This window comes from Chrysemys picta, chromosome 5 (genome assembly GCF_011386835.1).
Source record: "Chrysemys picta bellii isolate R12L10 chromosome 5, ASM1138683v2, whole genome shotgun sequence".
Classification (NCBI taxonomy): Eukaryota; Metazoa; Chordata; order Testudines; family Emydidae; genus Chrysemys; species Chrysemys picta.
In genome coordinates this window covers 30,264,176-30,288,352 of record NC_088795.1, presented here as the reverse complement: position 1 = coordinate 30,288,352, position 24,177 = coordinate 30,264,176, and the positions used below count along the sequence as shown (strand labels likewise).

The 24,177-nt window shown below is 43.9% G+C and overlaps 1 protein-coding gene across 5 annotated transcripts in view; it reads left to right on the top strand.

Annotated features, from left to right (window-relative positions):
- The first annotated feature begins 2,019 nt into the window (after positions 1–2,019).
- The window catches only part of SLC39A8 (solute carrier family 39 member 8), a 41,974-nt gene continuing 19,816 nt past the window's right edge, over positions 2,020–24,177 (top strand). For 4 of the 5 annotated variants that reach the window (XR_510121.4, XR_006176780.2, XR_006176779.2 and 1 more), the window contains exons 1-2: positions 2,603–2,970; positions 22,270–22,438. Coding sequence is in view for 2 of the 5 variants with exons in the window: in XM_065596180.1 (XP_065452252.1) it covers positions 2,737–2,970; positions 22,270–22,438 (403 nt within the window). In the remaining 3 variants the exon portion in view is untranslated. Of the gene's footprint in view, positions 2,213–2,602; positions 2,971–22,269; positions 22,439–24,177 lie in introns of those variants that run through there. The other variant, XM_065596181.1, reaches the window with a different exon arrangement.

Genomic DNA, 24,177 nt, shown 5'->3' with positions numbered 1-24,177 from the left:
CCTGCCTCTGATTGTGATAAATACCAAATGATTTAAAGGAATGTGCAAGAAACCTCATAATACACAATTATAGAATAATTTACTTATAGGAGAAATTTCTTCCTAACCTGAGGCACTTAGTGGTTGGTGGATGTCCTGAAGCATGAGAGTTTATATCCTTAAGATTTTTTTTTTTTTTAAACACCTCTGATCTAAATAATGAATGTGACAGTTTGGGGGAATATATCTGTCCAATTATGATTTCCATTTGGTTTTGTGAACACTATTTGTAATTGCACCCATCATTGTGGATTAAATCACCCATGTTGTGGCAGGAACATGACATGTACTTTGTAGTGGAGAGACTATATCTGGAAAGCTGTGTCAGCAGACTCAAGTGCTATCAACATTGAACGACTCTCTCCTGCTTGAAAATGGGGGATGCCTAGGGTGACCAGATGTCCCGATTTTATAGGGACAGTCCTGATTTTTGGGTCTTTTTCTTACATAGGCTCCTATTACCCCCCACCCCCGTCCCGATTTTTCACACTTGCTGTCTGATCACCCTAGGGATGCCACATAGGTTAAGCTAAATAGGAACAAGACACTTTTATTCCAAAATAAGAGTGACCACACATGGCGTTATCGTGCAGTAACTCCATGAGCAGACAAACCCTAATTTACAGTGCTGTGTTACTTAAGAAAAATCTGCTGGGAAATGGCTTCCTTCCCTCGTCCCGCCTCCTCAGACCTCAAGACAGGTATGTGGGGAGTGGACGGAGGGTGGAACAGGGAACAGAGTCAGTTCGGAACCCACAACATGCCAGCCAGCAGAGCTGAGTCAGTATGAAGTGGGGAGGAGGAAGAGGTGTAGTAATTTCTCTTAGCAGAGCCAAGTTGCAAATTATTATCCTCTGGAGCAGTGGCTTTCAATCTTTCCAGACTACTGTACCCCTTTCAGGAGTCTGATTTGTCTTGCATACTCCCAAATTTCACCTCACTTAAAAACTACTTGTTTACAAAATGAGACATAAAAACACAAAAGTGTCACAGCACACTATTAATGAAAAATTGCTTACCTTCTCATTTTTACCATATAATTATAAAATAAATCAATTGAATATAAATATTGTATTTACATTTCAGTGTATAATATATAGAGCAGTATAAACAAGTCAGTGTCTGTATGACATTTTAGTTTGTACTGACTTTGCTGGTGCTTTTTATGTAACCTGTTGTAAAACTAGGCAAATATTTAGATGAGTTGATGTACCCTCTGGGAGACCTCTGTGTACCCCAAGGGATACCCGTACCCCTGGTTGAGAACCACTACTCTGGAGCAAGGGAGGGGGAATCAAAGGAGTTGTGGCTCCCTGCATTCCCTATGGCTTCTTGAGTCATATTTTTCCTTGGAGTGTTCCTGTGGTGGCATAACAATCAGACCCCTTTTATGGGTTGAGTGGTTCTGACACAATCGAGCCCTTTGCTATATTGTGAGGATAGCACCTTACAATAATACTGGTTTTTGTCATGAGCTTCACAGCTCCATTAATAAATAAATTACGGCTTAAAGCAAGAGTAATTGAAGGGCAAGGAATTCTCTCGAATTAAAAACCAGCTGTGAAGCGCTGATAGATATTAATACATTAACAACATATTAGAAGGGGAGAATTTTTCGGTAGGGCTAATGCAAGGCAGCTGGCACTCTGTGTACGGAGCATTCGCACAGAATTCATGCCCTGCACAATCATCCCTCAACATTCCATTGGCTTTATCAGCTGTGGTGTTCCCTCTTTTATCTCTAACTTCAACCCTAGCTGGAAAGCGACACAGTCAGTCGTGTGGGAGAGAGACGCACCTCTGAGGAGCGAAGGGGAGGGAGTTTTTTGGTCTCGGGTGGGAGAACTAGCTCCACTTCTCCTTGCCTGCCAAGCCTGACCGATAAATCAGGTATTTCCCAACCGAGGCTAAGGTTCAGCCACATGTTGCTAGGTAGTATGCGGGGCGGCTACATAGGGAACGGGAGTTATTGTCTAACCCAGCTCACGTCGGCGGCTCTCTGGCTGGAAGAAGCAAAACGCCAAAGCTACTAAGCTGCACGACCGATCTTTAACCCCGGAGCCGGTGCAAGGGCCGGACGACGTACCCGTGCGGGGCGGTGGAATTGCAACACGTGCCCCTCCTCTAGTCTTTATCTGGGCAGAGGCAGGGCTGTAAAGGAGGCAGAGAGCAGGTGAGGACGGTGTCACACTGTGTGTGACAGAGGGAATGCAAGACTGGGGGGCCGTGAATGGGGAGCGAGTTTTTAAGGAGGCTAAAAATATTCCTCCTCGGAGCAGTTTTGGGGGGAAGCGGCTTCCCGCTGAGCGCGCTGGCCATTCCAGGACGCCGCGTGCTCCTGCTGGGTTCGCAGCGGAGCCTCGCCCGGGTCTGGCTCCTTGGGGCGAAAGACACCGCACGGGGGGTGCCCGCGGGGTACTACGCGCAGGCTGCCCTGGGCTCCGCGCTGCCTTATCGCCCCGTCTCTTGTGCTCTCTCATCAGGCGCGCCGAGGCGTTGCTGGGCTGCAGCATCGCTTCTTCCTTCCCGAAGCGCGGAGGCTGCAGCCGGCCCCAACCCGCCTCCCGCCGGGCCTGAGAGAGACGCCGCGAGGGTGTTGGCGAGCGTGGGGAAGCTGCGGGAGCAGAGCCGGGACAGAGCGCGTGGGAAGCGGCGCGGAGTCAGCGGCGAGCAGCTCCCCGCGCTCGGTGCGCCGAGATGCCCCGGGTGGCGGCCCTAGCGCTGGCAGCTGTCGCGGCATTCAGTCCGCTGGCCGCGGGTGCGCGGGGCGGTTCCGCGGCAGCGGGGGGCTTCGCCGACGACGTGCTGATCCTGTTCGGGGAGAACCGCAGCCTCTCGGCCGCCCAGCTCACCCACCTGCTGCAGACGCTGGGAGCCGCGCGGGAGCAGGGGGCGGCGCTGCCGGGACAGCACCACCTGCACCACAACGAGGTACTGCGCGCCAGCGGAACTTCCCCTGGCAGGGCTTCTCCGCCTGCGACCCCCTGGCACAGCCGGGCAGGAGCAAACCCTCCCATCGCTGCTCTCCAAGTTTAGCCTAGCCCCAGGCGCTGCGGAGAGCTCAGGTTTGCTTCACGGGGAACGTAGGCACCACGGTGATGCGGGAGACCTGAAACAGGCCCCGTGAGAATTCACGCTGATGGGGGCCGCTGACGCCCGCGGCTGATCTCCCACCCATTTTATTTCTTTGCCATTGCAGGTACATATAGGCAGGTTAGGTAGAAATAAAATAAAACCACATCAAAATCTCGGTTCTGTGATCGGCATAACGGTGCAGTTCTTCTTGCTAGGGGAATTCAAGGCAGGAAAGTTTTAACCATGTGTGGCAAATGGTACTTCTAGCTAAGTGCTGAAAGACAGGTGAGTTAGGGTAAGATACAGATCTAAATATAGAGAGGTGGAAATATTGATGTAAATATCTAGATGGTTTATAAAGTGCTTTGTGAGCAATTTAATGGAAAAGTATCCAAAATGTGTACATATTCCATATCACAGGTGTGCATAAGATGCCATCCAAAAGGATCTATTTAATTTTGAAAATATTTTTTTTCTTTTTAATTTTTGTAATAAGCTAATAAAAACAGACCCTTAAAATCAATCTGTATAGCTACATCTTTCAAACTAATTGCCACAAGTTCTTCCATAGTAAGTGACATTAAGTTTTATTTGTCTGAAGCTCATTGCAGCTGTATTTTCCCACGACATTGTGTCTGGTTATATCCTCTGCCCGGGTGTGGGGGGTAGACAGACCATAGGTCTGTTGCAATATTGGATACTTACTTCATGCAGTGTACTTACAAAAGTTATTCATACAGTGGAACCAGATTAAAGTGAAATTGTTTATAGTGAAGGACAGAAACCATGACTATTACCGGTGAATTTTTGTATGCAAGTTCTGATATAGTCTGTATATAGGATCAAATCCTGAGGTTGCTTACTCGGTCCAGAAGCAGGAAAGTTTCCTAGATAATAGCAGCGGCGCTACAGACAAAAGTCAATGGGTGTTTTTAGGGTCAAATCCTACCAAACTGAGTAAACCAAACTTTAGGATTTGGCCTACAGTGAAGTTGTCCTGTGTGTGTGTGGGTGGGGGGGGGGAGGAAATTACTTGATTTTAAAAGATCCACTTTATAGAGATCCTTTCTCAGAATTCATCATATCTTTTCTTTCTTACAGAGTGGAACTTAACTGTTTGTTTACATCAGATAATAAATCTGTTAATATTTTGGCAAGATGCCATAGGGATATATGTGGTGGTCCAGGAAAATAACTTTTTTTCCCCTCTAAGTCCAGCTATACACAACTCAGATCTCTTCCTCCTTAGACTTTGCCTTTAAAGTCACCTTAGTTTCAGTTTTCTATAAACTTTCATGGTTAATATCTCAGAATAGTATGTTTAATTGAGGTGGTGAAGGGGAATCTTGAGGGCTGGCAAGAACCCCTTGTTATAAAACTGCCACCAATTTGAAGGTTGGGTTACAATAACTTTACTGTATAACCCCTCTCTGGATACAGTTGAGCCATCCCTGTCAGGGATGACTTATAAGTATACATCAGAAGAGCAGATCTTTTGCTTATTGTATGAACCTGACTGAGTTAAGTGTGTGTGTAAAAATTAAAAAAGCCCGAGGGTATATACTTCCCATATCTCCTTATAAAGGCTGCAGTTCTGCCATTCTTACTCATGTTGAGTAGATGCTTACTCTGCAATTAGCCTAATTGAAAACAAGGTAGTACTCATCATAAGAGGGATAGAATTGGGCCCAAAGTCTTCACTTCTCCCAACCTATTTCAAATTTCACAAGGTGAACACTGTACCAGTATGCTCTGTATATTTTTAAAGGAAGAAAGTGTGACTGTTTCCAGTTAAGTGCACTAAACGGAAGTCTGCAGTTTTGGTTACGGTTGTGAAAATGCTTTTTTTAAAAAAGAAAAGAAATAACTGGATTCCCCATTCCTCCAGCCTTTTCCTCCACAGTTGCATGGCACAGGGTACTAGGGGAAAAATTTGTGTTGTCCTTTTTTAAAATATCTGCACTCCTGCACATCTATCATAAGTCAAAGCTTAGCTGGAAAGACTAATGCTGCTTCTACATTCTGTTTGGTGAAAGTCTGTTTTAATGAGAGGAAGCTATGTTGCGTAGGTTGGGTTCTGTATTTGATTTAGATAAGAAAATTCTGGACATACTTTGGAGTGTATTTATTTATTCTGAGCAGTTAGCAGTATCTGTTCTTTGTATTACAGTTTTTCCAATCCAATAGACCCCCTCAGTATATGTGCATTCAGTTGTTGTCTCACACCAGTCTCCGGAAGCCTGTTGTCAGGTGTCCTCACAAATATATACTTATGCTTGACAACTCAGGCATTTGTACAAAGTGTGCTGATTGCATGTGTGACTGAAGAACCACGGGATGGCAACTCGCAGAGGTTGCTGGGGTATAGAGGTATCTCTTGGGTTCACCAAAAGAATGTTATGTAACATCTCTGTTGAAAGCCTCTGTCACATTAGACATAATAACCATTGTGAGATGTCTATGGAGAGTGTGTGTGTGTATATATATATAATATACATATACACAACTCCTCAACATTCTTATATATAAAAATAAAAACACACAACTCCACACATTCTTCTTACACACACTGTCTGTCTGTCATTAAAAACTAGTCACTCAAAGGTACCTAGTCTTGAGACAAACTCTTCCAGACAATGGATGGGAGACACTTATATCTAAGGGGGGTGATAGTGCATTGTATGTCATACAGTAGGAGTTTATTGTATGCAGTGTAGTTGTCGCCACCTGGGTTCCAGGATATTACAGACAGGTAGGTGAGGTAATATCTCTTTTATTGCACCAACTTCTTGGGGAGAGACCATATTTCTCAGACCTGAAGAAAAACTCAGCTTTGAAAAGTCTCTCTCACCAAAAGAAATTGGTCCAATAAAAGTTATTACCTCATGCAGCTTCTCTCTCTCTAATAGAAGTCTATTAGCATTCTAAGTAAAATGCTAACAAAGAGCTGATGAGACCTGAGTGTGAAATTAATAGGAAGAGGTAAACGGAGGGGAACCCGATCTTGAGGTGAACATCAGAGGTCTGTTCTTGTATATTTAGGGGTGCAAAGACACCCTGGCATCTTTCTCCTAGGGAGTAAAGGACAGCAAATCTGCATCTGGAAAAAGGGATTTCAACCAGGCTTGGTTGAAAACAGTGAAGAGAAGTTTGGGTGAGAAACCCTTTTAGATAGGAGGATAACTTGTGAGTGAAATTTAGACTTTAGAATGCATGTGGTTGTTTTATATGTAATCATTTGTTCCCATCTCTCTCGCTGGCTTTTATTTGAATCTCTATTCTGTCTTAAATGAATTTCTTTTTGTTTTATAATTGAACTCCAGTGCTGTGCATAATACAGGAGCTCGGAGCCGGCCTTAGGGAAAATGGCACCCTGGGTGAACTTGCATTTTGGTGCCCCTGGCCTCCGTGGGTGTGGAACCCCCATTGCCCCTGGTCCTCCATGGGCTCCCCAGGCTCTAGACCCTGTCTTCCCCCTAACCCCTGCACTGTGCCCCCTTTGCCCCAATGCCTGCTCCCCCTGCTGTACCCTGAATCCCTGCACCCCTTTCACTCTCAACCTCTGCCCCCTTCTGCACCCCAACCCCTGCACTCCCCTCCTATGCCCCAATCCCTGTACCCCTTCACTCCTACCCCTGCACCTCCCTTCTGTGCCCCAACCCTTGCACAGTGCATACCCCGCGCCCCAACCCCTGCCCCCTTCACTCCTACCCCTTGCACCTCTCTCCTGAGCCCCTAACCCCTGCACTGTGCCTCCTGTGCCCCTAACCCTTTCATCCCCCTCCTGCACCCACGTTGGGAAACTGACCTGGATGCACAAAGCAGCTGGCATTGTTGCTTGCTCCCCCACTGGACTGCTGCTCCTCTGCCCCCCGTGCAGCTCTAGGGGATGGGGGGGGGGGAGTAAGGAGCGATGTCAGGGCTTCCTGCAGCCAGGTCACTTTCCCTGCGGGCTGTGTAAGGGGAGGGCAGGAGAGCAGTAGCTGCTGATGCCTCAGCACAGCCCAGGTGGGGAAGTGACCTGGCTGCAGGGAGCCCTGGTGTGTGTTGGGGGGACTGTGAAGGGGTGTGTGTGCATGTTGAGGGGAGTGTGTGACCGTGTGTTGTGTTGAGGGGAGTGTGTCTGTGCCTGAGTGAGTGAGTGTGCTGTCTCCTTAAGAAAGTATTCAGAGTCAGGAGCCTGAACTAGGTTTGTTCAGACACTAGCAGCTCTCGCAGCCAGAGAGGCAGCTGCACACACACATTTCCCCCTGTGCTGTAACCCCAGCTTAGTGGAAATCAGGTACATGGGTGGGAGGAGAGGGACACCCCACCATAAGCCCCCTGGCTCCCTCCACAGAGCAGACAGGAGGACACTCCCAGTGTGGAGTAGCCAGGCGTGACTCCAGGGATGAAGGGAGGGCGGGGTGGGGGACAGGAACAGCATTGGTTGCATATGTGGAGCAGGGTGGAGGAGTCACCTGGCTCCGATGGCTAGTTGTCTCTCTCCCTGCCCCCGCTGCTGCTCTCCTGTCTGTCCTACTGCCTCCATCAGCCCAGCTGGCCTCTCGGTAGGGTGACCAGACGTCCTGATAAAATCGGGACTGTCCCGATTTTTAAGTCCGGTGTTGTGGTAGTTTTTGTTTTGTTTTTTGTGTTTTTTTTTTTTGCTCCACCCGCAGTCCGCCCCGTGTCCCGATATTTTCTTCTTCTCATCTGGTCACCCTACCTCTCGGCAGAAGGTCAGGTGGGAATCCAAACCCTGCGCATGACGCCCTCTTGATGGGCTGCCATGGGCTGGGGCCCATATAGCCCACCCCAAAGGCTGGCCCTGACAGCGGTTTATGGTGAAACGGGCAAACTGAGACACACTGTTCCTTTGGGAACACAGTATGTGGGTATTTCCAATGTATATCCAGTGATCAGGGGTTGGATGCCACAAGAAGACACATTAAAGGGATTTGGAAGTTGGGTTACATCTGTTGTCAATCTGCAATGCACAGACAGGACTGGTATCGCCCAGAGGAGAGTGATTTGAATGGGTCACAGGCTGCTCCTGTTATGGAGTTAACACTCAGCTAGTACAGGCAAGATTCCCTCATGCTGGAGGCAGGTGGTAACAAGGTGACTCTTTTATTTTTTTCATTTGACTGATCTTTAGATATTAATACAAAATAACATTTTCAGTATAACATACAAAGTACATGTGCAACTATCTTTTACACTATAACAAAATTAAACCACACCTAATCTTATCTCGTAAGGTTCATAGTAATATGATTGTTCAGATATAAGTGTTGGAGGACTAAAATACAGGCTCTCTTTACAAGCCTTTATAGCAGTGGTCTCTAACCTTTTTTCACGCACAAGATCACTTTTTGAATTTTAAGTGCAACCCAAATTACCCTGTCCCTTCCCCGAGGCCCCGCCCTGCTCACTCCATCCCCCCTCCCTCTGTAGCTCATTCTCCCCCACCCTCACTCACTTTCACCAGGCTGGGACAGGGGATTGGGGTGAAGGAGGGGGTGAGGGGTGCAAGCTCTGGGAGGGAGTTTGGGTGCAGGAGGGGGGCTCCCAGCTGGGACAGAGTGTTGAGGTGCAGGAGGGGGTATGAGGTGTTGGCTCCAGGAGGGGGCTCAGGGCTGGGGCAGGGAGTTGGGGTGCAGGAGGGGGTTCAGGGTGCTGGCTCTGGGAGGGGGTTGGGGTGCAGGAGAGGTGCGGGCTCTGGCTGGCACTTACCTCAGGTGGCTCCTGGTCAGCAGCACAGCGGGGCTAAGGCAGGCTCTCTGCCTGCCCTGGCCCCATGCTGCTCCTGGAAACTGCTATCATACCCCTGTGGCCAGGGCCGGCTTTAGGCCGATTCGGCTGAATCGGGCCCTGCGCCTAAGAGGGCCCCGCAGCTGTCCACCCCGCCCCCAGCTCACTTCCTCATCCTCCCCTCCCCTGAACGCTCTGCCCCCCTGCTCCTCCCCCTCCCCTGCTTCCCGCGAATCAGATGTTTGCGGGAATTCTGAAAAGAAGCAGGGGCAGGCGGGCAGCAGCAGGTAAGCTGGGGGGGGGGCGCGAGGAGGGCTCTGGGGAGGTGTGGCGCGGCCCAGTCGGGCCCCGGCCAAGCACTCCCAGCCCCGGCCCGAGCGGCTCTGGCTCCGGCCCGACTTGGGCACCGGCTGGGCCCCGGGTGAGTGGCTCGGGCCCCAGGGCACCGGCTCGGGCCCCAGGGCACCAGCCCTGGCGCCGGCCGAGCACCCCCGGCCCAGCTCGGGCCCGGCCGAGCGGCTCTGGCTCCAGCCCAGCCCGGCCCCGGTTCCGCCCGAGCACCCCCGGCCCCGACCCGCGACTCCGGCCCCAGCTGAGCACCCCTGGCCCGAGCGGCTCCAGCCCTGGCGGCTCTGGCCCCGGGGTGCCGTCCCTGTCCCTGGCTGAGCGACTCTGGCCGAGCAGTGCTGGCTGAGCACCCCCGGCCGCTCCGGCCCGGACCCAAACCCCGCGACCCCGGCCGGAGCGGGGCCTGATTCCTGGGGACGGGGCTTGCCAGCAGCAAGCCCCGCCCCCAGGAATTGGGCCTTGCTCTTGCTAAGGCTGGCCCTGCCTGTGGCCCCTGGAGGGGGGGCATGTGACTACGCACTGCCCCTCTCTTCAGGCACTGCCCCTGCAACTCCCATTGGCTGCAGTTCCCCGTTCCCGGTCAATGGGAGCTGCGGGGGCAGTATTTGCAGGCAGGAGCAGTGCGTGGAGACTCCTCCGCCTCAGAGACACATTGGTCGCTTCCTGGAGTGGCATGGGGCCAGGGCAGGCAGGGAGCCTACCTTAGCCCTGCTGCACCACCAGACTTCTAATGGCCAGAGATCGCGATCAACTGTCAGAGGCTCCAGGATCGAGCAGTCGATTGCCAACTACCAGTTGGTGACCACTGCTTTGTATTAACAAGAGTGCTTGCAAAGAAGTTGGACAGTGGGCGAAGAAAACTTGGTAACATCATCCCTTAAAATTACAAATGGGAGAATCAGTAGATGTGAGAATTGTATTTCAAATGCTGGGTTTGATTTTATAGATTGACTCTATCTATCATAGCTAAATGTTTTATAAAGAAAAAGAACATAGTAAAACCAGATGAAGCATTTGAAGATTGTAACAATATATGTTCAAAGTCTTTAAATAATAATGTCAGTTAGGTTTCTTTAGGAACAAGTAGAGATGGGCAAACATGATTCTGGGATGTATTAACAGGTGTGGTGTGAGCAAGACACGAGAAGTCATTCTTCCGCTCTACTCTGCTCTGGTTAGGCCTCATCTGGAGTACTGTGTCCAGTTCTGGGCACCGCATTTTAAAAAAGATGTGGAGAAATTGGAAAGGGTCCAGAGAAGAGCAACAAGAATGATTAAAGGTCTTGAGAACATGACCTATGAAGGAAGGCTGAAAGAATTGGGTTTGTTTAGTTTGGAAAAGAGAAGACTGAGAGGGGACATGATAGCAGTTTTCAGGTATTTAAAAGGGTGTCATAAGGAGGAGGGAGAACTTGTTCACCTTAGCCTCTAAGGATAGAACCAGAAGCAATGGGTTTAAACTGCAGCAAGGAAGGTCTAGGTTGGACATTAGGAAAAAGTTCCTAACTGTCAGGGTGGTTAAACACTGGAATAAATTGCCTAGGGAGGTTGTGGAATCTCCATCTCTGGAGATATTTAAGAATAGGTTAGATAAATGTCTATCAGGGATGGTCTAGACAGTATTTGGTCCTGCCATGCGGGCAGGGGACTGGACTCTATGACCTCTTGAGGTCCCTTCCAGACCTAGAATCTATGAATCTATAATAGGAACCTACTATTTGGATTCCTTCAAATTTCAGTGGTTTGGATTAAAAGGAAGCTGGATATGAACTTATCTAATTGTTTTTTTTTTGGGGGGGGGGGTTAACACTAAAACCTAATTTTTGTAGTCTGTCTTTACTTGTAAACTTTTGCTTCCTGTAAGATATAGCCAGGGTGAACATCTGTATCTTCTAAGGCAGAACGATGCCTGTTGCCTCAGCCTTCTGACCATCCCTTCAGGTTATCTTGGCAGTGTAGGGAGGGGCAGTGTGCATACAACTTTGATATGCAGTTGCATCCTGCATCTTACGCTTCATGTTTTCTGTATGGCTCAGGCCTTGGTGAATGTGGGCACTGATGGGCTCTTCCCCTCTGTAGGCCAGCAATTTACACACCCTACTGTGTTCCACTCAAGTGTATAGTGTGTTATGTAGGAGGTTAGACTAGATGATCACAGGCTCTGGCCTTAGAATATAGGAATCTGAGTGCTGAATCCCTTGTCTTTTCTACACCTGCAATTTACTCAATCCACAGCCTCTGTAGGAGCCGTGTGCCCCTACAGAGCAATGCTCTCCTTAGAGGTGTCTATAGTAAAACCAAATTGAAGTTTATTCAACTAAGCTTGAATTAAAGATTAAATAAAAGCAAGTAAAAGGATTGGAAACACCAGGTTGCAGATATAAGACAAATATAAAAGGCAATCTAGAGGCTATGCTTATTAACAACTTACTTCACTGTCTAGTAAGGTATTTTTCACCCAAAGGTTAGTCCTTACAGCACTTGTCCAGTCCAGAGAGCTGGGATGCACTTTTCATGAGACACTCCTGCTGGCAGACTGTTGCCTTCATAATGGATGACACTTGGGCACTCTTCCTTTCTCTTATACAGTCCTTGACATTTGTGTTTGTCAGCACTCAAGTCTGCAACTGCTTGGGACTGTAAACACAGTGCTGGCTGAATTGACAGATGTGAGCTGTTTTCAATGTTGAGTGAGTCAGGTCTGAGACCAACACCACTTCAAGTGACAAGTTCTACCTCCTCCAGTTCAGGAAACCCATACTTACCATGATGCTCAGCTACGTTTTTAGCTTTTGATAGAGACTATACGTGACCCTCTGTGATGAAATATCAAGGAGATGGTTGGACACAGATGTAATATACTTCCAGGACATGCCTGGGCATATCTTGGCATGTCTTTGTCACACCCCACTCCAGCATCCAATTCTCCTTTTTGCATGGGAACTAGGCTGGTTCCACTGTCTGGGGAAAACACTTCACCTATTGAGGAGAGAACTCAATTTATCCCTAAGTTAGTTGCTGGGGAAAAATGTTAATTTGCCTTTGTGTGTTTCTTCTATCCCAAATCTTAGGCTAAGTTAAAAAGAATATCAGATGGCCATGTAGTACATGTGTCCTTTGCAGCCCCTAGTGCACTACCCATTTCTCTGTTCAGCATTCATTTGGGTTGACAGCTGAAGTTAGCATTTCAAGTGAGAACATCTGTAAAGCCCGGTGCTACCACAAGTGATGGTACTACCACTTATGACTACTGCTGGAAACACTGACTCAGCTTAGTGATTTACATAGGTGATACACCTTTGTTATGTTTGGTGTGTAAGAACCAATCTTTGTGGAGGGAGAGGAGCAGAGAGAGAGAGGTGAAAGTTGCTGTTAATGTTATGAAATGTTGTTAGTCAGAAATGTAGCAACTGTTTTTTTGTTGTTGTTTGGTTTGTTTGTTTTTAAATCCTTTTGGAAATATCCACCTAATATTAGACTTTTTTTTTTTTTTTTTTACTGGTATGAATGATAAAATGTGGTTAGATGCCATCTTACTTTTAACTTATTAAGATATAAGATCATGATGTAAGGAAAGCCTCTGTAGAAGCATACCAACTTCATTTTGTGTACAAACATTAGGGTTTTTTCCTCTTGAATTTTCATGGTTCATAACCAGGTCCCTGAAACATGAGACGTTCAGGGGGTCCGATTCAGATTTTGGTAGGGAGGGCAACTTTAACCATGATTCCAGGGGCTACTTATACACCTGAAAACTCTAGTTTTATTATCGGGGGGGGGGGGGGGAGGAGAACCTTAGACATTGCTGACAGGAGCACGGTGTCTAATTCCTATATAAAGAGAGAACATTTAAATAAATATTAGACCCATTCAGCTCTAATACTAGCATGTTCTAACATCTTGTGTCAAGTTACTTAAGGGACACTAGTTAGGTTTAAAATTTTAAACCTATATTCCTGCTTTTGAATATAACAATTGTAGAAAAATCCAGATTACTTTCTATCATTTAGGCTACTCACTTTTTGCAGTTCACCAAGCTTGGAATAGATCATTTAACTTTTGCAAACATCCTACCAAGGCAAAGCCCCATGAGTTTATACTGCACCTACCTGGGGCTCTAGGGCTGTTGCCATACTACAAATAAGAGACTAGAAACTGACTTTCAAGTCACTTTCACAGTATTGCCAACCCAAAATGTTCAAAAATCTTGAGTCAGGCTTACCAAAAATCATGAGATTATGTAAAAATAAGAGACTTGGCATTATTTTTATTTGCCTTCTGCTTTTTGAGCCTTTAGGGTGCACTGGGGTCACATTTTGAAGCTTTTTGCCGTAGCCACAAGGACTAGAAACTGTTCTTTTTGTTTTTTGTTTTTGTTTTGTTTTTTTAAGAATGAAGGCTGAAATCATCACATATCCACTTCTCTTCAAGAGCTGGGGCTTTAAGGAAAACTAATTATCATGAGACTCATGACAAAATCATGAGAGTTGGCAACACTGCCCACTTGTGTTTAAAGGCTAGTTACTTTCCAGAAGGCTCTTAAACACAACACTATAGTGATTGAGAGTTGCAGTTCTCACAGGAGACTATTTAAAACCAAACACCAAGAAAATTCCACATTTTAAAGTTGAGAAAAAAAATTGAGTCTTCTGAGGTATATCAGGGTCACTGCAAGCAGGAAAGAAAAAGAAAGAGGCATAGGAGCTCTTGAAAAAGGGTTGGAGGATCAAATCTTCCAGTCTTTAGTCAAGTAAAACTTCTGTTGCCATCAGCGCTTCCATGCATAGAATATCAGGGTTGGAAGGTACCTCAGGAGATCATCTAGTCTAACCCCCTGCTCAAAGCAGGACAAATCCCCAGACTTTGGTTTTTTTTAATATCAGTTCCCTAAATGGCCCCCACAAGGATTGAACTCACAACCCTGGGTTTAGCAGGCCAATGCTCAAACTACTGAGCTATCCCTCAATAACTATATACTTCATACTTAAATATTTGAGCCGTCTTATCCAGGGCTACACATTTTATATGCATTGGCTCAGGGACTACGTTTTCTGGCATATTTTGAACAGTGTTGAGCATAGAGAGAGTGCCCAGTGAATAATACAAATCATGATAATAATAGTCAACTTTATGGACTCTGTGGATGCAATTTCTTTTCTTTGTTCTGAAATTGGCCTGGATACAGCTGAAACTCTTAAGAATTTGAGGCATAAACACAACTGATACTCATACAACACTTTCTCATTCCTTCCTATTTTCAAACTCAGAAAAAAAAAAGACAAAATAAAATGGTTTTCAGTTACAATGTAAAATTGCACAGCAGCCATTGCTCTATAACCCAGTATGAGGTAGAACCTGCCACCCCTCTCTCTTTATCCTTCCCGACCTCTGTGCTGCTTTTCATGCTGTCAATCACAACCTCCTTCCCAATCTCCTGGGACCATTTGCTGGTGTCTCAGAGAACTGGTTTTGCTCCATCTATCAGACTTCTCCTTTTTTGCCACATGCAGCAGTGAGATAGCCTTCAGACACCTGGGTTGTACTTCCCCCAGGGACTTCCTGTATTGCCTCAGGCCAGTGCCTTAAGGACAGAGTTTCAAAGGTTTTTAGGCACCCAAAGATGCAGCTAGTGGAGTTTACAAAGCACCTAACCTTCTAAGCGCTTTTGAAAAATCTCACTAGTGCCTGAATACCTTTCAAAATCCAGCCCTTAGTCTCGCTCTGCCTCAGTGCCCCATTTGTACAATGGGGATAACAGCACTGCTCTACCTCACTGAGGGGCTGTGAGGAGAAATAGATTAAACATAGTGAGGCAGTCAGATGCAACAGAGATGGGGCTACATGCTATCCCTTCCCTTGGTTTTGGCTCTTTCTTTTCACTTATCCCTTTCACATCTCTCTCTTTTCTGAATGTAATCTTGGCCGTACTTGTTCTGAGTCCCCTACATTCTGTCTTCAATCCCCCGCCCACCCCCACAGAGGGATTCCTGTTTTCCAGGCTCATCTAAGGACATCCAGATCCTTATTTTAATTACCATCTCTTTCTTATCTTAATCATCCTGCCTCTGTTTAGAAACACAATACTGACTCCCTGCCCCAGGGGCATAAGCTGGGAGCAGTGCCTCTCCTCTGCAGAACTCACATTCCACACTCAGGCTGTGCTGCAGTTAAGAGCTTCATCTGGGGGTAGGATGTGTGCCATGAGCAAACTTCCTGTATGAAACTCGGGGGGAGGGAGGGAGAAGCCCCCCAACCGAAGTGGTGCCCCTGGGGATGTTCAGCTATTAGTCTTCAGAGCTAACAGCTTATGGAAGTGAATGGGGGCAGTTCTTTTTAGAGCTGTTGTTTTAGCCTATCTGACAGCAGATTCAGAAAGCCAACACTGCATTTGAAATGTTTTCTTTGCAATCAAAAAGGCTAGATGCTTAGGCCATTTCCCCCCCTCAAAGATGTGTCTTGCTGTTAGCAGAAAAACTCACACGTTACAGATCCAGGATTAGATAAAACAGGAACATGTTAATTCAGGTTTAATACACAGGTGTAGGCTTCCTGCTTACAGTACTGGATAGCTGCCCAGAAGGAACTGCTTTAATTTCAAAGTGGGTATGTGGGAAAGTCATGGAAGGGTCATCCTCTAAGAGAGACATATGCCCTAAAGAATACACACATAGAGACTTAAATAAGAGTAGGTTAGTATTTTTCCATGTAAGTGAATTTTAATGTTGAACTGAGTTGCAAAGAAACACTTTTGCTTTGGTTCAACAAACCTCAACAAAACACTTTGCTTCATTATGTTTCAACATTTAAAAAAGTTGATTTGGAACTTGCTGTCTTGAGAAAAATGTAAATATATTTACTTTTTATCCCTATTCGGGATGGAAACAATTTCAAAATATCAGAATTTCCTGAAGAATGGAAGTTTTGATTGTTAACTCAGCTGTAACACTCATTTCAGTCCCTGCTCTTGGCTGCTCAGTTTAAGAGAACTTGATTTTTCAGAGGTGCTGGGTGTACACAGCCCTCAGCCACATCAGTTGGAGTTGTGGATGCCCAGTACCTCTGAAAATTAGGCCAAAAGATTTTCAAGTTGGGCACTCGGCAACGAAGGCACCCAAAATTAGTAGGCACTTTTTAAAAAGTTGGCCTTAATTTTTAAACGCAAGAAATGTTAAATTACGCAGACACCTATAGGGCTGCCAGAGGAGTGCTGGAATAGTATTCTACCCCATTCTGACTCAGTTGAGATTTTATAAAATCATACTGCAGGCTACCCAGAATAGTGTGTAGCTTGGCTTGGTTATCATGTACCACACTGGGACAAATCTGGTCATGGCTAGCATAGGTTCAACAATAGTATAGACAGATATCAAAGAGGTAGCCATGTTAGTCTGTATCCACAAAAACGAGGAATCCAGTGGCACCTTAAAGACTAACAGATTTATTTGGGCATAAGCTTTCATGGGTAAAAACCCCCACTTCTTCAGATGCATGGAGTGAAAATTACAGATACAGGCATAAATATATATACTGGCACATGAAGAAAAGGGAGTTATCTTACAAGTGGAGAACTAGTGTTGACAAGGCCAATTCAGTCAGGGGTCAGACAGCCCCCCCCCCCACCTGAAGCAAACAGCCCCCCAACCTGAAGCAAATGTTCACCAGCAACTAAACACCACACTGCAGAAACCCTAACCCAGGAACCAATCCCTGTAAGAAACCCCTGGCCTACTCTATCCCCATATCTACTCTAGCAACACCATCAGAGGACCCAACCATATCAGCCACACCATCAGGGGCTTATTCACCTGCACATCTACCAATGTAATATATGCCTTCATGTGCCAGCAATGCCCTTCTGCCATGTACATTGGCCAAACTTGACAGTCCCTACGTAAAAGAATAAATGGACACAAATCAGACATCAGGAATGGTAACATACAAAAGCCATCAGGAGAACACTTCAATCTCCCTGGACATTCAATAACAGATTTAAAAGTAGCCATCCTTCAACAAAAATATTTCAAAAATAGACTTCAAAGAGAAACTGCAGAGCTACAATTCATTTGCAAATTTAACACCATTAATTTGGGCTTGAATAGGGACTGGGAGTGGCTGGCTCACTACAAAAGCAATTTTCCCTCTCTTAGTATTAACACCTCCTCATCAATTATTGGGAGTGGACCACATCCACCCTGACTGTATTGGCCTTGTCAACACTGGTTCTCCACTTGTAAGATAACTCCCTTTTCTTCATGTGCCAGTATATTTATGCCTGTATCTATAATTTTCACTTCATGCATCTGAAGAAGTGGGGTTTTTTACCCACGAAAGCTTATGCCCAAATAAATCTGTTAGTATAGACAGAATCCTCACTAACATGCTTCTGATCAGGTATAGGCTTTTTCAGAAAGTCCAGTTCAATAGATATGGAAATATTGCCTCTTGTCTAAAACTGTTAAATGCAGTCCTACAAAAAGTGATGTCCAAAGAATATATAACTGAAGCATAATGAAAAGCTGTATATTACTGATAATTACATTTGTAGTGTAGTTTAGAATCCAGGTATGAAATATATAGAAGGTCTATATTAAACAATCTTAAAAAGCAACCTTCATATAATTATTTGAACCCAAATATGAAGAAAATAAAAGTTTTGATTAGTTGGTGTAAATGTTTGTTGACAGCTATCTCCACCCCTGTCTGACAATTTCTTTAAATGGTATTCTTTTGATCCCATCACCAAGATTTAAGAGTTTGGGTGTTACATCATCATTATTTTCAATAGTGGAGAGATATCTTCAGTCCATTGATAAGGCTATGACATCTTTTTAATGACTTACAGAATATCACTAGGACTGAGACATTTGCTCCGCAAGAAGGATTTGGAATCCTTGATAAATTCTTTCATGTTTTCAAAAATTATTGCATTTAATTTATGATGTCCCTGCTTGAATTATTTCTAATTACAATAGAACCTCAGAGTTATGAACACCTTGGGAATGGACGTTGTTTGTAACTCTGAAATGTTTGTAACTCTGAACAAAATGTTATGGTTGTTCTTTCAAAAGTTTACAAGTGATCATTGACTTAATACAGCTTTGAAACTTTACTATGCAGAAGAAAAATGCTTTATTTTTTTTAATAGTTTACATTTAACATAGTACAGTACTGTATTTGCTTTTTTGTTTTTGTTTTGTCTCTGCTACTGCCTGATTGCATACTTCTGGTTCCTAATGAGGTGTGTGGTTGACTGGTCAGTTCGTAACTCTGATATTCATAATTCTGAGGTTCTACTGTAATTAATAATAATAATACTTTGCACTTATACGGAGATCTTACCCAAGCTCTTGGAGCAAATCAATGGCAAAATCAAAGACTCTGGTGTCCTGACTCAGTCCCATGCTCCTAACACTAAACTAAAGTATCTTTTTTTAAAGAAATCTGTTTTCAAGGATGTTACTCATACAAAATTCATTAGCTTACATTTATACAATAACTTGGTTGTCTCAGCATATTTATCCACCCAAGACAAATCTGGAGTCTTGCAGTGTGCAAACAAAGGTGGTCCCATTTCAAGGTTTCCAAAAGGTTTAATCCTTTTTTATTATGTAAATGAACTCATATAAGTTGTGTTAGATCATTGATGTCTGTAGGAATTATTGACAAGAGTGAAGTGGATGCACAGGGCACCAAACAGGATGGATGGGGATAGAGCAATCATGAGCAACTATAATGTGTATTTGTTTCTCTCTTTAAAAAAACAAATAAAAACTCTCCTTCTTCTATCTCCCCCTTACATTTATATTAGCCACTGGCCAAAGGCATTGTTTGCTTTTTTTTAATCACATGTAACCAGAGTTCCAAGCCTTAATCTTACTAACTTATAACAAGGCTTGGAAGAATTTGATTTTTTTTTAAATGATTTCAACCGATAATATCAATGTTTAATTTAAGCATTTTTTCAATTTTTATTAATTTAAATGTTCACTGTTGTGCGGGAGGGTGAGACAATAATTAAATGACAGTAGATGTTGAGATTCAATAAGTTAGAGCTTTACAACTGATAAAATACAAATTGTCAACATCATGTCAAAATACACAAACATCAAACTCTTACATCAAACTCTAAGTTCTTTAAGCAACATTTTTCTTATTGCCCTTCTATAAATTTCAATTATCAATGGAAATTTTTTTTATCTGGTTTTGTGTATGTGGTGAAATCGATGTTTACCAAAAATTTAATCCTTCCTACTTAGAGCATCTCCTTAATAATGTCCCTAGGTACTGTGTCACTGTGACAAAAACAGTATGCTTCAATTAGCAAGTTTCCCTTGAAGGGAAATCTGAAAGCTTTCATTTCGTTAGGGAAACTTCCTGCTAAAATTCATGACTTCATAACGGTTATTAAGTAGTTTAGTTTCACTATTACTATAAGGATGCCCTTAAAGCAGTTTGTAGAGCTAGAAAGTTTCACCTGCTGTCCTAAGTAACATGACATGATGTGCTTTCTGTGGAAATTGCTATAATATTTCAAGCCAGTGGTTATCCATCATTTTAGTTCTGTGTTCCTCTTAATGGATACCTACTCTCCCAAACCCGAGTGCTCTCCTGCTTGGTTCTCCAAATGCTTTATGCTGCAGACCTCCAAAAAGGGCTTTGTAGTCCATTAGTGGGCGTAGGCCATAGTTTGAGAACCACTACTTTATACTGAAACTCTCCTCTCTGACACGTTGTAGATACCTGTTATATATTTTGCACTCTTTTAGCCTGCGGAGTGCACACTAGAAACCTGGAACCAGTGCAGACTACACAATAGAGAGATTCACTCTAAAAAGCTTGAACTATAGGGAACATGTAAACAGCAAGCCTGGGTTTATAGACTTGGGATCATGCTACAGCACTACAAACAGTATAGACGTTCAGGCTCGGGCTGGAATGTGGGTTCTGAAGCCTGAGGATGAAGGTGGGTTTCAAAGCCCAAACTGCAACACCGACCCAGATGTTTTTAGCGCTGGAGCAGGAGCCCAAGTCTGTTGACCTAAGCTCTGAGACTCGCTGCTGTGGGCTGTGTAGATGTACTGTGAATGACCACATAGAATATTGTCTGATCATGTACAATAATTCCATTGAGATGAGTGAGAACATCAAAAGTAACACCAGGCATTAAAATGCTAAGGCAGAACTCTTTAATGTCACTGAATTGTGGTTGTTATAACCATGGGAACTAGGATATTAACACTGACTGAGAAGAAAACTTGCTGTCCTACAAAACCCAGTCAAACCAGACAAACTTGTTTCCAAGGCTAATTTTCTGACATAATTATGATTAAAACTATGAATAGTTTTAAGTACAGTTTGTGTTAGTTTATTTTTTTCCATGGGGCAATACTTGATTGATTTGTCGTAATAATAATTAATAAAGTCTACACAACCAGCAAACTTTGTTTTACTTTCTTAAAATACAGTCTGTTAAATGCATTGGCAGAAAGTCATTTTAGAAGACTAATTTTAGGCCCCAATTCAAGAAAGTTCTTAAGCATGTCCTTAAGTCACCCCCCACCCCCCGGTCCCATTAAGGAGAACACCTAAAGCATTTGTTTAAGATTGTGCTTAAGCCTCAGTGACTTCAATAAGATTTGTGCTTAAGCGCATGCTTAAGTGTTGTCCTCAGTAAGGATGCTTTCCTTAATTGGGTTATTAGGTGTGATGGGCAAAAATATTGTGGATGTACTTCTGCTGAAGTATGAGACTTTAACCAGGACTGAATTTGGTCTGAGGGTTTCATTGCTGCAAGTTTAATCAGAAATAGTCACATTCCAGTTGTGTGTACAAGTCTTTCACCTTTTTGAATACTATTGGCCAAATGCCTTGCTAGTGTAAATGAATGCAGCATTACTGAAGTAAATGATTAGGACCAGCTCCAATTTACCCCAGCAGAAAATCTGGCCCATTATCTTAAGTTATTCTAGCAATGCCCTGTTAACCTGAAGACTCATTATTTCATTCTGTAGTTGTTGTGGTTCGAGCAGAGAATTAAACAAAATTATTTGACAGGAGCAAGGGAATGACCCTTAATATATATTTCCTAAAATGCCCCTAAGCCCCAACACTGAGATATTCTAGGTTGACTATTATTCAAAGCTTGTATGGAAAGAACACTTGACTTCACCTGTTGTCTCACGACTTGTCCTTGGTATGTGAAAACTTTTTGTTTTCATGTGTATACTCAAGTGAAGAACTACTTCACGTATTGGTCATTATAGAAAAATGTGTGAATAAAAAGGGCTTATAAATTATTTGTGTACTGTCAAACAATTCACATCTGTGCAGCTTAAATCAAGATTTCTGTCTATTAGCTGTATGTTGAAAAGAATTCCTGGCTTGACATACTAAAGCAAAATATATGCATGCTAGCACAGGAGCTACTGGCTTGTCCTAAGCTAATGAGCAAGAGGTACTTGTCTTAATGGAATGTTTTTTTCTTAAAGTAAATGTCTTCTGATTTTGTTCTGTAACAGTCAGTGCTATGAAATGGATTTAAAAAAAACATTGGATACAACGTACAGTAGGTCCACTTAGGACAGTCTAATTCAAGTTTATCGAAACAAATAAAACAGCATGTGTTTTGAAATATTTATTTATGTGAATAACGGTTGCTGAAGTAACTATCATTTGTTGATATGTTGTCATTGAGATTTTAATGGTATCCTAAATATTTTTAGATTTAATTATTTAGTTGTTAGACTAGTTTTATATACTGTGAGCCAGTATTTTCAATGTTATTTCAAGCTATGGGCTAACTGGTCATAAATACACAGACGTCAAGATTTTCAAAAGCACCTAGGTGAATTAGAAACAAGTTCCATTGATTTATAATGTGAATTGTGGTTTCAAGTCACACAGTCATGGTGTTTTCATGCACAAATTAGGAATGTGCAAAGTATGCTACTTGGAAAATCCCGCCCTGTATTTTCACTGCATAACAATAATGTTTTTAGTGTAGCATTTATTTGTCATCTGTCACCTCTTAATTTCATGTCATCTTAATAATCTTTATTCATTTTTTTTCAGTGCATGTCTGGTGAGGACATCTTTTCACTTCATGGTTTTCCAAACAACAGCCAGATAACAAATTCCAGCTTCTCTGCAATATGTCCAGCTGCCTTACAACAGCTGATTTTTCACCCGTGTGATAGTTCATCAAAGCACAAGAACAAATCTAAACCGACTCCTTCAGAAGGTAGCTAATATTCTTTCATTCATAATGGAACAGGAGTAGGATTTGCTGAGATGAATTGTGTCCATTTGTTTCCGCTTAATTTATGGATACTTTCAGAGGAAACTGCAAGAAACCCTCCTGTAGGCAATTATGAAATAGCCTGCACATAGAGGGAAGTTTCTTCTTCCTAATCATCTCTGTTAGAGGGTGGCTTATGCACTAAAGCATATGAGCCGTTTCACTGATAATAACTCTCTGAAGCAGAAGATGGCCTGGTGACTGCAGGGAGAAATCCTGCTTTACAGGGTGAATATTAAATGAGTTGCATTTTAGATGGGCAGCTCCCATTAAGATTTACAGGAGTCGATATTTGAATTGTCATTTGCAGATGGGGGTCAGGGAAACAAAGCTATTTTAAGGGAGTCAGTGGGTATCCTTCCCAGGGAAATTTTCTGTATCTGTCCCTTTCCTATTCCTGCTTTTGTGCCTTCTTCCATGCTGCCCACTGTGCATGGAATGTCTCCTCAAGCCTGTTCTTAAATCCCTTTTTTCTGACTCTAAAATTAATAATTATAATACATAGAAATGTAAGGGGGAAGGAAATAAGTGCAAAACCAGCTATCATAATGGAATCAACTGTGGCCTCTGATCCTGACATAGCAAAAGCAATGTGATGTTTCCAGAATACTTAATGGCCTCTCTTTTAAAAGGGCTGAGCACCTGCAACTCCACATCAGTGAGCAGGTGTGCATTAGCTTTGAAAAGCAGAACATCTGTGTCTGCAGAATTGAGGCCGAGATGTGTAAATGTCTTACCGAGTAAGGGTGTGATCTTAGTGTTATCCTTATCTTTCCTCTTCCTCCTTTTGTGTCTGTTGATAACCCTCATTGTTGTATTCAGACTGTAAGGTCTTCAGAGTAAGAGCCTATATCCTGTTCTGTGAGGCACCTAGCACACTTTTCATCTCTTAAAAATAACAAACACTGATTGAGAGAGAGAAGCCAGAACATTTTCACAATAGTTTCTGTGGCAGCGCCTGTGTTGCACTTCTATGGAAGAAAATTCCATCTTCTCTTAAGCAGCCAATGAACTTACAACTAGTCCTAGGCGTTACCATGGTGTTAGTGCAAAATAATATGTAGTGCTATGCAGTAATTTGTTGTTCTTGTAGGCTTTTATGCTGTGCTGAACACTAGTATCATTGCTGATAGTAATTTTGATGGCATTAGCTATTTAATAAACAGAATTTAGAATGAGGAGGCTTTCCCAATCAAATCATCATAATTTATGAGTCCAAGGCAGAGGCAGGTATGCTGTTAACCATAGACTAGGTCTACACTACCCACCTGAATCGGCAGGTAGAAATAGATCTCTCGGGGATCGAATTATCGCGTCTCGTCGGGACGCAACAATCGATCCCCGAATCGACGCTCTTACACCACCAGCGGAGGTGGGAGTAAGCGCCGTCGAAGGGGAGCCGCGGAGGTCGATTTTTGCCACCGTCCTCACAGTGGGGTAAGTCAGCTCCGATAGGTCAAATTCAGCTACGCTATTCGCGTAGCTGAATTTGCGTGTCTTAAATCGACCTCTCCCCCCCCCCCCCCCCCCCCCCCCTTAGTGAAGACCTGCCCATAATGCTCATTGTTAGTTTCTTTCTTTGGCTCAGATTTCTTGTGAGTTGAAACAAAAGCCAAACCAACAAAGGTCAATCCTTTTAAAGTCGGGTGCCTAAATCCATCTGAAAGCACCTAAATGAATTC